Source organism: Rattus rattus, chromosome 1 (assembly GCF_011064425.1).
Source record: "Rattus rattus isolate New Zealand chromosome 1, Rrattus_CSIRO_v1, whole genome shotgun sequence".
Classification (NCBI taxonomy): Eukaryota; Metazoa; Chordata; class Mammalia; order Rodentia; family Muridae; genus Rattus; species Rattus rattus.
In genome coordinates this window covers 58701846-58714221 of record NC_046154.1, presented here as the reverse complement: position 1 = coordinate 58714221, position 12376 = coordinate 58701846, and the positions used below count along the sequence as shown (strand labels likewise).

Below are 12376 nucleotides of genomic sequence, written 5' to 3'. Positions count from 1 at the left end.
TGTGTGTGTGTGTGTGTGTGTGTGTATGTGTGCGCGCGCGCGCGTGTGTGTGTGTGTGTACATGTGTATTTAGGTCTCTCCTACATTTATTCACTATTCTTGATTTTACTAAAGACCTTGTCTTTTGTAATCTCAGATGGCACAGCCTAACTTACTATGGTGACTGCTAAACTATGCAGCATGGATTTGCTATTTATGCATTATATTCATTAATAAAAAGGAAAAACACGCTAATGTTTACTTTAGATTCCCTGGAACTGAAGTTACAGATTGCTATCTGCCATCAAATGGGTGCTGGGAGTCAATCAAAGCAGGCCTTTCTGCAAGAACCGTTAATGCTCTTAACCTCTTGAACCAGCCCTCATTAGATCAAACTCTGTTAATACCAATATTGGGCTAAAATGATCTTTCACGTAAATGCTTTGACGTGCTTTATATTCATCTCTATAAACAGTCGGCAGGTAGATTATGACGAAAACAAATACGTAAACCATGACAAGCTCATTGATGACATCAGTATCATGATATGGTGAGTCAAACAGGACTTATTTCTGCTTTAATTTCTGTTTGACAACCGACCAAGTAGTGATTGTCTAGGTGCTGTAGTACCTGTGAGAGGCAGCCAGGCTGCCTTTACCATGAAATCTATGTCCACCCCAAGAGATGGATTGGCGCCCACCGTGTCAATCAAGGATACACGGTTTCACTCCTCTGTTTCAGAGTCTTCATCTGCACAGTGGGCCCTGTTAACACCTGCTAGGTTGTTTCTGTAATACTAAGAACAGTAACAGATGGAAAGTAACAGGCTTTTATTCTTAAAAATAGAATTCTAATTTTGAGATAAATATTTTGACTTTTACACCCAGGGTGCTATTCTACAAACTGGATTGGAACCAAGAGACTGATAATTATATCAGATCCCAAATTTGTTTCTGTTCCCTTAGGAGGGAGAGATGTTTATAAAATGATAAGAAAATTAATAACTAGCTATTGACAATAATTTTAACATGTGTTAGAACCAACATCCCATTCCCATTTAATTCTACTTGAAACTGTTAACTATTGTCCAAAGGGTTTTGTTGACTTTTTATGAGCATTGACAGACTGGACTGAAAACATATTAAGAAAATTTAATCTGAAAACTGAATCTATCTAATTAGAACCCAGCATCTCATACCTTCAGGAACACATACTTAAGCCACAAAGGGCAAACATATACTTAAAACCCATAGTCTTACCAGGACTATGTGTGAAATGAGTCAGATTGTGAGATGCCTGAGCAGGCAAGATAAATGGAGCCTTAATTCACAAGAAACATGCACCTTAAATTTTTTAGATACTATTGGTAAGTGTATAAATTGTTACTCTATATAAAAGATGCTAAAAGTGAAGTTGATGGAACTTTTACATATATCCACAATCTGTTTTGTAGTTAGACTATGATAACTTAGATTATGAATAAAAAATTAGCTACAGAGATGTTAACTGAATCGTTCATTAAAACAGCCAGCATAGCTGAGGTCTGGTAGAATAAATGTGGTAGAGTCTAAGGGGTAGCAAGTTACACAACCAGCAGAAATTATTAGAAGGTTTACTACATATTCTTGGGTGCAGGGAAAAGACTATAAAATAATATTCATTGTATTAACATATTTTATAATTAAAATGATTTTAATTACAAACAAAAAGAACAAGAGATTAATTACTTAATTAATTAAGAATTGCTAAAGGGGATTTAGGGTAATAATGTTTTATATTTCTCTTCTATCCCAATTGGATTTTCTAATTGTTCCTCATGGAGCTTGTATTTCAGTTGTGTTTTAGAAAAGGATCGATCGGCAGGATGGCGGTGTGGCACCAAATTCACATCAGATCCACTAAGAAAGGGATGTTTCTACACTTCTGAACATCTTTTGTCTTAAGCCTTTCCAACCCTCCAGAAGTTGAATCAGAGCTTTACTTTACAAACTGAAAAACCGGCATTTATGGCAGCAAGTTGATCCCCACCCCCCAACACACACACACACACACACACACACACACACACACAAACCAGGAGATACGTTTATACAGACAACAAATTTGAAGTGCATCATAATTGATAAAATACTTGGCTCTAAATGAGGCAAAGTTTATGCAAATGATTTGGAGGGGCATATTTAGGAGCAAGGAGGACCTTTTGTGAAGCTTGACCTAGGGGTGGACTGCAGTACGCAGCAATGGTCTATCCTGTGCTCACACACTACAGAGGGGTTGAGGAACTGTCATTTGAAGGTAGGTGTTCGTCAGGAGAAACAGGAGTCCGGTGGGAGTTATGGCAGTTCAGTGCGCAGTAGCTGACTGGGACACCACTTAAGTGGTAGAGTGGCTTCTGAGAAGCTGGGTCATTTCCCTCACGCCAGCACTCCCTTTACAAGGGCTAAAGGTGCTTTTTGGGCACCCATCACTGTCCCTTGAGTTTAAGTTTGCCTTGGGATTTTCAATTCACTGCTTTGCAGGGGTAACTTGGGGAAGGGAGAAGGCAGTTCAGGATAAATAGCATTCCTGGAATGAAAGCTTGTGGAGCAAAACTTGCTTAAGATAAAAAAAATTACCTGAAGCAATGACCTCTGCTGGATGTCTGCAGGGAGCAGTGGAAAGGCACTTTATGTCTGTCTCTACTATTTGGTTGTTTATTTCCTTCACAACTTCCTGAAACTTGCTTCTTGCTTCATAATATATAATATATATTTATTTTTATAAATGAATATATATTTTATATATTTTATATAAATATAGAATATACATTAAAATCAAGCTTATACATTTTAATTTTCATAGTATTATATTTTGCTACCAACTTCAAATGATGTGTTTTGTGTTTCCCAGAAATACTGAGGATTATTTTGCAGCACAGTGACACTGAGATGGAGAGGGGATTAGCCTAAAACTGTGTCAGCCAAGGGCATACAATTTCATACATTCAATTAAGAGGAGGGATAAGACTCCCTTCAACCTATCCCTTGACATAGCTCAACATCTGACCTTTGACCCCAAGAGCAGCATACCTGTGCCCTGCTGGTGGAGCATTAAGCTGCTGACACACAGATCACATGACTGTCCTGAAGGAAGACACACCCTTGGGACAGCTCACTAGGACACTCTTCCTTCTTTGTTCTTGAGTCCAGGGACAATGAGTTAGGCAAAGACTGAACGAAAGGCCATCCAGAGATTGCGGGATCCAGCCCATATGGAGCCACCAAACCCAGTCACTATTGCTGATGCCAAGAAGTGCTTGCTGACAGGAGCCTGATACGGATGTCTCCTGAGAGGCTCTGACTTAGCATGGGGTCCCCAATGGAGGAATTAGAGAAAGGACTGAAGGAGCTGAAGGGGTTTGTATCCCCACAGGAAGAATAATATCAACCAACCAGATCCCCAGAGCTCCTAGGAATTAAACCACCAACCAAAAAGTACACATGGAGGGACCCATGGCTCCAGCCACATATGTAGCAGAGGATGGCATTATCTGGCTTCAATAGGAGAAGAAGCCCTTGGTCCTGTGAAGGCTCCTTTACCCAATGTAGGGGAATGCCAGGGTGTTGAGGTGGGAGTGGGTGGGTGGGAGAGGAAGCTTCCTCATAGAAGCAGGGGGGTGGTAATAGGAGAGGGAGGAACTGAGAAAGGGGATATAATTTGAAATGTAAATGCATAAACTATCCAATTAAAAAAAGGGAATGGTGAGGAGATATGGAAGGGCAGGAAACTACCAGGGAAAAGGGGCAGAGACCTTGAGGCTGAAACTAAGTGTAGAAGAAAGAGCAGGGGGCATGACAAAAGAATTGCCCATATGTGTCAGGACATGGGACAGCAATGGAACCTGGACTCAGCCACTCTAACACACCTCAAGGAAAGCCCACTCATTGTCTTTTCCCTTTAGCCTACTAAATCCTCTCAGACTTGTGGTATGTAGAAGTTAGCAGTAACTTCTAGTAAAACCATTATTATGGCTTCCCTTTGATCCATTGGTATTGGACATGGAAGGTACAAGCTCTACCCATGCCCGAAGTCACTCATGGCCTCAGGAGACTGGGACAGGTTCTCTCCAGGCACATATAAGTTCTTTCTCAAAATTTCCAATCCATGTCTCCTCCAATCCATGATCTCATCCCCTCCTTTATCTGAAGGAGATGACCCTGGCAGTGTCTACAGTCAGCCTATCTAGGTAAGATCCAACAACCATGAGGACTGCAGGAACTGGGTATCTGGCAGGAAGCACTCATCTTTCTTAGGCACTGTGAGGACCAAGCTAGGATCTTGGAAGTTCTAAGAAAAGATTGCATTTAAGTTTAAGCTGAAAAGCACGACTCACAGACAGATCACCTTGTAGAGTCTAAGCTGGTCCCCACATTGTTTCTCCCCGAGTAATTGATTAGTTTTTGTTCGGCGTGTAGGTTGAGGGCATAGGTGCATGCACGGATACTACTTGTGTTCAGGCACTCTCAGAAGCCAGAGAGGCAGTAGACTCCCTGGTACTGGAGTTATGGATGGGAACTCCACAGATAAGCCACCTAATGTGCTGGAAAGCGAATGCAGGTCCTCTGGAAGAGCAGTGAAGTCCTTTAAGCATCAAGCCACACACCCAGCTCCATTCTTACACTGGAAACGGGCTTCTCTGAAAGTTTCTAATGGTCTATGTTTGCAAGTTTTCTGCGTCTCTCTTCTGGGCCACAAAAGGGTATTAAATACATTAGGAGAGCTATACAAAGAACCTAGCACAGTACCTGCCACACTAGACAGTCGGGCAAGTTGAATTCTAATTATTGGGGTGCTGGTAGAACACCTGGTTCTTAACACTGGGGCATATGGGTGATTAAAGTCTCTGGTTCTCAGCCGGTGGTTGGGGTTCTGACTTGGTTTCAGCTCTTACTAGCTGTCTCACGAGCTTGGCCAAGAGCTGGCAATCTGCTCGAGGACTGGCTCAGCAATCCAGGATGTCTTCTGCAGTGTGCAGTGTCTGCTCTACAAACCTCATTCGCCTAAAACGACTACCAAACCCCCGAGCAGCAGATCTCACAAGGGGACAAAAGATGCAAGAGGAGAGGAAGATTGCTTAACTTCCCAATTTCTAAAATGGGGATTCGAGAGCGGTGGTGGGGACTACACCAGCTCAACTGAGCTGCAGGAAGAATGTACAAGCCAGCTATGGGCCACTATCAGAGTTAGGGAAGTGCGGTACAGAGGAGATGGTTGAGTCCTCAGAGCTCATGTGGAAGGAGGACAGCGTTTGAGACCAAGTAGTCTTACTGCAGAGGCTCCTACTCTACCTCATGCTCAATATTTCTTTTAAGAACTTTGGTATCATTTTAAGGCTGGGAGCCTTTACAACTTCCAGCATGTACAATGTCTTTTGTGATTTCACATCAGGAAAAGCTTGTCTCTTACCAGAAACTAGGATGCTTCCTCTTTTTGAAAATAAGAATTATGCAATTTATCTTTTTTTTTTTTTTTTTTTTTTTTTTTTTTTTTGGCTGCCAGGAAGCTCAGAGCAAAATCTTTTTCTCAAATCCCCGTCCCCAAATTGTTTCCGGCTTCCTATACTTTGTTCCTTATTTTTACTTTTAATTCTTTTTCCCCCACCGACACTCTCTTTTGTGTTTCTTGTTGACAGAGGCTTCAAAGGTATTCGGAAAGCGATACAGATGAAATAAGCAAATAAAACTCTGAAGTCCACGTGGAAAACCAGTATTTTGAGAATTAACTCTTTTCACTTGATCAAAGGAAAATGGCTAAGCGGAAAATGAGGCTAAATAATTCAGGAGGTCCTATAAAGGAGAGAAAAGCAGAACAATTCACAGGAGCAGAGGTGAAGCCAAGGGGAGGCTACGGTGACTGCGTCAGAGGCGGCCAGTGCCTGTGACTCTCTGGCTGCAACCTATCATTCCCTAATTATATCCTGTGTGTGTTTTGCAAGCTGTGAGCTGCTGTCAAAAGAACAGACAGCCTCAGACAGGGCAGGGACCGCAGCCACCCATGGATCCTGACATACCTGCACAGAAGCAAAGTCCCCTGAGGCACAGGCACCCAGAACAGCAGCTCCCACGAGGACAGACTCCACCTCGTGTGACAGAACCACAGGCATGCCTGCACAGGACAAAGTCACACCTCGGTTAGTGAGCAGAAGCAGAGCTGTCCCCACAGCAAACACCTCCAGACGCAGAACCTCGGATGTGAAACAGCAGTACCTTATATCTCCCTGAAGTCCCCAGTCCTTGGGACTATGGGTTCTGGGACATTTCTCTGCCTTGTGCTGGCCAGTGCCCTGGTCACAGCCTCATGGTGGCTACTACCATATCTATCAACTTGTGTGACGTTGGCACCAAGGTTCCTGGCTTCCCTCTAACTCTTTCACATGCGCTGTTGGGCCCAGTGAAGTCTGAAATGAATGAGGCTGTGCCCTGCTATTCCAGTCTCAGATGGGGTGATGCATACAGGCCATGGAAGTGCTGGTTCTCTCACTTATCTCCAGCGCAAGCCATGCTCCTGTCTGGCAAGAGTCTCTTCTACCATCTTGCTTCTCTGTTTTCTAGAACACATGAACCTACTTTCCTTGGGATTTTCTAGACCACATGAACCTACTCTCCTTGGGATTTCTTGAGCCAGGTTCAGGGTCCTTCCAGATGTCCATGCAACTGCCTCTTCACCACAGCACGAATGCAACCTGAGCTTTCCTGGGTCACTGCTTTAAAATGGTGAGACAACTTCATCGGCCCTTCCTTTCTCCTCACGTTTTTACCATGTGCTTTACTTGCTTAGCCTTGTGCCTTGCCTTGCAAAACTGACAATGCATGAGGCTATGGCCTCCACTCTGTCTCCCACCATGTCTCTGACACTTAGAGCAGGGCCCAGGCCATCAAGTAAATGGTGAAAGAATGGGACTCTTGGCCAGTGGCTTACACAGTAGACATGAGACTGAAGTAGTCATGTGACTGGAATGTCATGTGAAGTAACTAGGGATCTGCCAGGTGCAAAGCCACCTACATGACAAGTCCCAAGGTTGAAGGTTCATGTGGATTTCACATGCTGTTCTGGATTCTTAAGATGATTTACACTTCTGCTTCTTCACTCACTTAACAATGTGATACTAAGTTAGGGATCTCTACCTCTCCGGACCTCAGTTTCCTTATCTGAAAGATGGGGATAAAATTCCATCTACTTTCACAAGATGACTCTTGATTTTCTAATCAACAGATGATGGGAAGTGCCCCAGGGGAAAGGTGGATGGCAGAAAGGCTTCTTTTAGACAAAGGCTGCAGCCCTCCTCTTGTCTCTCTAGGGAAGAAGCTCACTTGGTAACTTACCTACCTCCTCCAGCTCAGGTCATCTCCGGCCATCCCCCCACACAGACAGCTAGGAAACAGAACCCTACAGACATCTTAGAGGACTTGAAGAATTATAAGAAGCCCTGCCTCTCCTCTAGATGTGCTACTAAGCCACCAGGGAGAGTGACAGGTCTGAGAGAGGCTCAGGCCTGGCTCACTTCCTGATTTCTTTCCTCTGGAGTCCTTCACCATCTCTTTCTCTCTCCCAGCCCTGGTAATCTCAGGGCCAGTGGCTGACACAGACAGAAATAAAAATTTGAAGATTAGTAGGGATCCTATTTGGAAAGTTCTACGACAGAAATGCTTCCTTTAGTAAAAGCTGCAGTTCCTTTCTTCCTTTTCTAGGGATGCTCACTTGCTAACTTACCTAGCTTCTCCAGGTCAGGTAAGTTCCCATCATACCCCTTACAGACAGCCAGGAAACAGAAACCAAATAGATAGGCTGGTGACACAGCACTCACTCAGGCGGAACTCATGTTTGCATTCTGTGTGAAGCCATGCTGGCCATTACTGTTAGACTCAACATGGCCGAGAGGAAGGGCTCTTTATGGATTTCATGGGAGCTGGCGAGCAGAGCTATGGGGAAGGAAAAGGACATGTCTCATCAGACACCCTGAGGGTAAAGACAGATACCAGGCCACACAGAAGGGTACTGGTGGCCTGGTCAGAAATCATACTACACGCCTGTGTGACCTGTTACCACCCAGACCCTCTATTGGCCTAGAACTATTTTTAGGAGATAGCCTTCCAATCTCTAGCCCCTTTTGCCATAGATCCACAACGTCACAATTTCTGAGTGGGACCCAAGCTGTTTTCTTGGACAGCAGAGGTTAGGCAAACCCCTGGGAGCTCCTCATTAGCTCTCAGCCTCAGATTGGCCTGCCAGAGTTGGAATCCTGGCTTCCTTGCTGACACAGCTGTGCAATATTAGACAGGTGATTTAACCTCTCCATACCTCTGTTTTCTCATTTGCGAAGGACCCTCCGGCTGAAGCTGAACTAAGCTCCTGTCTTAGGCACAGTGCCTCCAGCTCCCCATCCCTAAGCTTAGGGAATGGAAATAGGTTAGCAGCTATTGGGGCGGGGGTGGGGTGCCTCCCTGGTTGTCTAGGTTTCCCTTACCTCTGTAAACAAACCCTTTATTCAAGTTGGCCAAGTTTAAGTAAGCTTCCCTTCCCTGCCTGGCCTTGTCACCTCTGACCCCTGGGTTTGTTCTGCTCTTTTGCACATTGGTCCAAAGACAATGGGAATTTTGCTGATTGGTAATGGACTTCTTGGAGACATCTTGTTCTTTGTATTCTCAAGCCAAGTACTTGACAGCCTGTGAACCCAGGGGTGCTTGTGAGTGTGTGTGTGTGTGTGTGTGTGTGTGTGTGTGTGTGTGTGTGTGCGTGTGTGTGTGTGTTGGGGGGGGACTAAAGGTCAAAATGGTGATACAGGAAGAAGGAAACCCTAGAGAAATTGCCAGCCCTAAAAAATTATAATTTACAAGACTCAACATTTAGTCCCAAGTCTGCAGGAAGATTACAGTTCCTTGGCACATGCATGCAAACTGTTTTTGGAAATCACAGTTAAGTCCATGGCCAAGGTACAGGAAGTGCCTCTAGTGCCCATGTCATTTCCCAAGGTGGTATAGCCCATATTCCCTGCATTAATGGAGCCGGCTTTTCCTAACCTTGCCAAAATTGCTTATACTGTTTTTAAATTGTCTTTTTCTCTGCCATGCCTTCTTCTCTGGGGCATCAGGCTGCCTGCAGGGAAGAAGTGAAGCAACAGGCTAGCATCACTCGCTTCGAGCTAAGCAAGGACCTAGAACTCAAACTCCTAAGCATCCCTCAGAACCGTCTACAGGAGCTACATGACAACAACGTTGTTTTTTCAGCAGAGGGACCCCAGGCTCTCACTAGTGACTTCCCCTACTGCAGACAGCTGGCCTGCTACTCTTCCTACTACTCTGCTCTGCAATTTCTCATTCAGACGTCTGAGAATTTCCTACTAGGCTGTGCTTTGTTCTAAATTGCTCTGGACAGGGAGGGAGTGCAGAGCAACTGCAGTGCTTAAAGGTACCAAGGGCCTCCTCACCTTTCCCCAGGCTTCTTCCACAGAACAGACTCAAGTGCATTCCTTTCTCTGAGCCCGGGTGAAGGCAGGAAGAGGGAGGCTTTGCCTGGAATGTCAGCTATTTTATCGGATGCATTAATGAGTTTAGCAGAAGCCAAAGCATTTGAAGGCAGATGCACTGTGCCATCCTTTGTCAGTCGTGAGCAGAGGAATTTCAGGCAAAGAAAAGGTCTCTTTGTCCCCAACTGTAACCGGCCAGTAGTTAGAGACAAAGGGTCCAATTTCAGTCTGAACCCGAACAGCCACTAACAGCCTTCCATTCAGCACCCAGAGAACAACAGATCCCAATGCAGAGCTTGTGGCAAAGTGGCATTCCCTGGCTTCTGACGCGCAGGGACACATGACTAGAGGACGGCCCATTTTCGCTGTAGTGCACAGGCTGTGTCCAGGTCACATCTGGCCACCATGCTCAAGGGTCCTCTTTTCCGCATTTCCTGCACTGAAGCTGGCACTAACCTGCGTCCATCCAGGTGGGATGTGGCTTTGGGTAACTGAAAAGTGGGAACCCATAGAGCAGACTTCAGGCCTGTGGCTTATCTGAGCCACCCAGCTGATGTGGCTTTCATTTCTGTCTACTCCACTCTTCCCAGTCCACTTCTGCAGGCTTAGTAAACCTTGGAACAGGGCAGGCATCATCAAAGGAAAGGAACCTGGCTCAACAGCACAATCCTGATTTATGGAAGCCCATTGAATGTGGCTCCCTTGTTCTTGCTTGTTTGCTTGATTACATTGCTGCCTACTTTCTAATTTGGGCAGTTGGGGAGAATTAAATGATTGCAGTATGATTCCTATCAACATCCTAGCCACTTGGCTAAGGGGAGCAGAGTCCAGGTTTCCCTACATCCTAGACCTATCCCTACCACTACACGCTTTTCTAAGTGATTCCCCAACTTACGCCCCAGTCTATCTATAACGTAGTAATAGGTATGTATTTTGTTCCATATTTAGTACCTTATATACAGGGATAAACTGAGCCTGTCACCTGGATAAAAGCCCCATATCTGCATGGCCTGGAACAGGAATGATCTCATGTGGAAGGAACATAGTGAGTGGGTTCATAAGGAATGGAGCCCAGGGTAAGGTGGGCTCATGGCAGGCAAGAGTTGAGCCTATAGACAGCTTCCATGCACCCCACTTTCCTCCTCTTGTCTTGGTACCTGGTATCTAAGTACCCAGCAATGGGTACTAGAGGGAGTGCCAGTCACCAGGAGAGACTTGGAGAGAAGACAGAAGAATGGTGAGAGTATTGGCCCACAGAGACAGGACTCTAGGTCAGGGTTTATACCTCTGCAAGGTGTCCTCCCAGAGAGCCTTTCCTGGAGCTGTCAGCTCTTCCCAGATGCCAGTCCGCCACTGTCCCTAACCCTTCTATCCCCATCACAAGGTGCTCAGTGCATGACTTTATGATAAGAACCCCTTATCATAAAGGGAAGGAATCTCAGGGTCCCCTTGGGATTACAGGCCCATTTTAGACCTTGTCCACAGCATCTAGGATCTGTGTTCCTTTTTTGATAGCCTGATCACTTGCCCTGGCCTACACAGTCCAAACCTGAGCAAGGTCCTATTATGTTTTCCCCCTCAGAGCTCTCTTCTCATAGTGTATTTATTTTGTCTGTCTGCTTTTTGCCTTTTGGGGAGTCCTTGAGCTTCACAGAGCCCAGGTCATGTTTTATTCATTTGTCTATCTTCAATATTCCTCCCAACGCTTGGTTCAGAAGTACTCAAAAAAGATGGGTAAATGCTCCTTGAATTTAGATCTGTCCTTGCCAACTTTGGTGTCTTGCTTAGTAACTGCACATATCTGAGAGTGCCTTTTTCCATCATGAAGACATAGATTTTATTGTTACCTTGATAACTTGAGTCACCCACAATGGCGCCTTATCCTCAGCCTGCCTTTACCCTTCACTTCTGCTGACACCCCAAGCTTCTCCACCAGCCCTGCCCCTGCCCTGAGGCTTACCAGTAATGTCAGCATGCATTTGCACAAAAAGGGGATTCTTGCTTAGGCCTCCACATAAGAAGAGGGTACTGAGAGAATGTCCTGCTGCCTCCATGGTCTCAATGATGAAGCGAGTGCCGAACTTAAGGAGAAAGCAGAAGAAAACATTAGGGTGGCAGTGAAGGCGAGCCAGCAAGAACACGTGTGTTTGGCATGTGCTTGGCTTGGCCTCCAGCACTTCTGCATTACCCCCCTAGAGATCTGAGGCTCAGAGGGGTATGTCTGTGATCACACACTCAAGCCACGATCACATAGCTGGTTCACACACAGAATTCTACCCTGGCCCTGCATGACCTCAAACCTCTGTAGTCACCTTTTGCTTCTCTCAGGATTAATATGACATGGAGTAAAACAGTCGGTCTGCTATCACAGCTCATGTGTTTACTTTTTATATCATTTTAATTCTGTATGGGATTATAATAAAATTATACCAATTTCCCCTTCAAACCTTCTGATATACCCCTCCCTATCTTTCAAATTAATAGTTTCCTATTTTATTAATTGTTCTTACACACATATGTGTGTATGTGAGATGTAACACACACACACACACACACACACACACACACACACACGATCTGATCAGTCTATATAATGCATGTTTCAGGGCTAACCGTTTGGTATTGAGTGACCACTGGATGTGCTCTTCCCTAGGTAAGAGTATTTCTCCTACTCCCAACATTACTTAATCACATTTAGTTCTTATGTATGATTCAAGTCCCATGGCTTTCCTTATCCACTCTAGCATGTCTATTGGTGTCCTTCTTTAGTTCATGTTTGGGCAGTCAGTTATGTTGGTGAGATTTTATGAATGCAGCTTCTGACATTCTTAGGAGACATGGTCTCCCTAATTCTCGGGTTCTTATAACCTTTCCACCTGCTCTTCTGCAATGTTC

The 12376-nt window shown here is 44.9% G+C and overlaps 1 protein-coding gene across 1 annotated transcript in view; it reads right to left on the bottom strand.

The window, feature by feature from the left end:
* The window catches only part of Fggy (FGGY carbohydrate kinase domain containing), a 364908-nt gene that overhangs the window by 65614 nt on the left and 286918 nt on the right, over positions 1-12376 (bottom strand). Inside the window, exons 13-14 of the mRNA XM_032901907.1 lie at positions 11442-11562; positions 6029-6123 (exon numbers count right to left, since the gene is read on the bottom strand). Coding sequence (XP_032757798.1) covers positions 6029-6123; positions 11442-11562 — 216 coding nt within the window. The remainder of the gene's footprint in view (positions 1-6028; positions 6124-11441; positions 11563-12376) is intronic.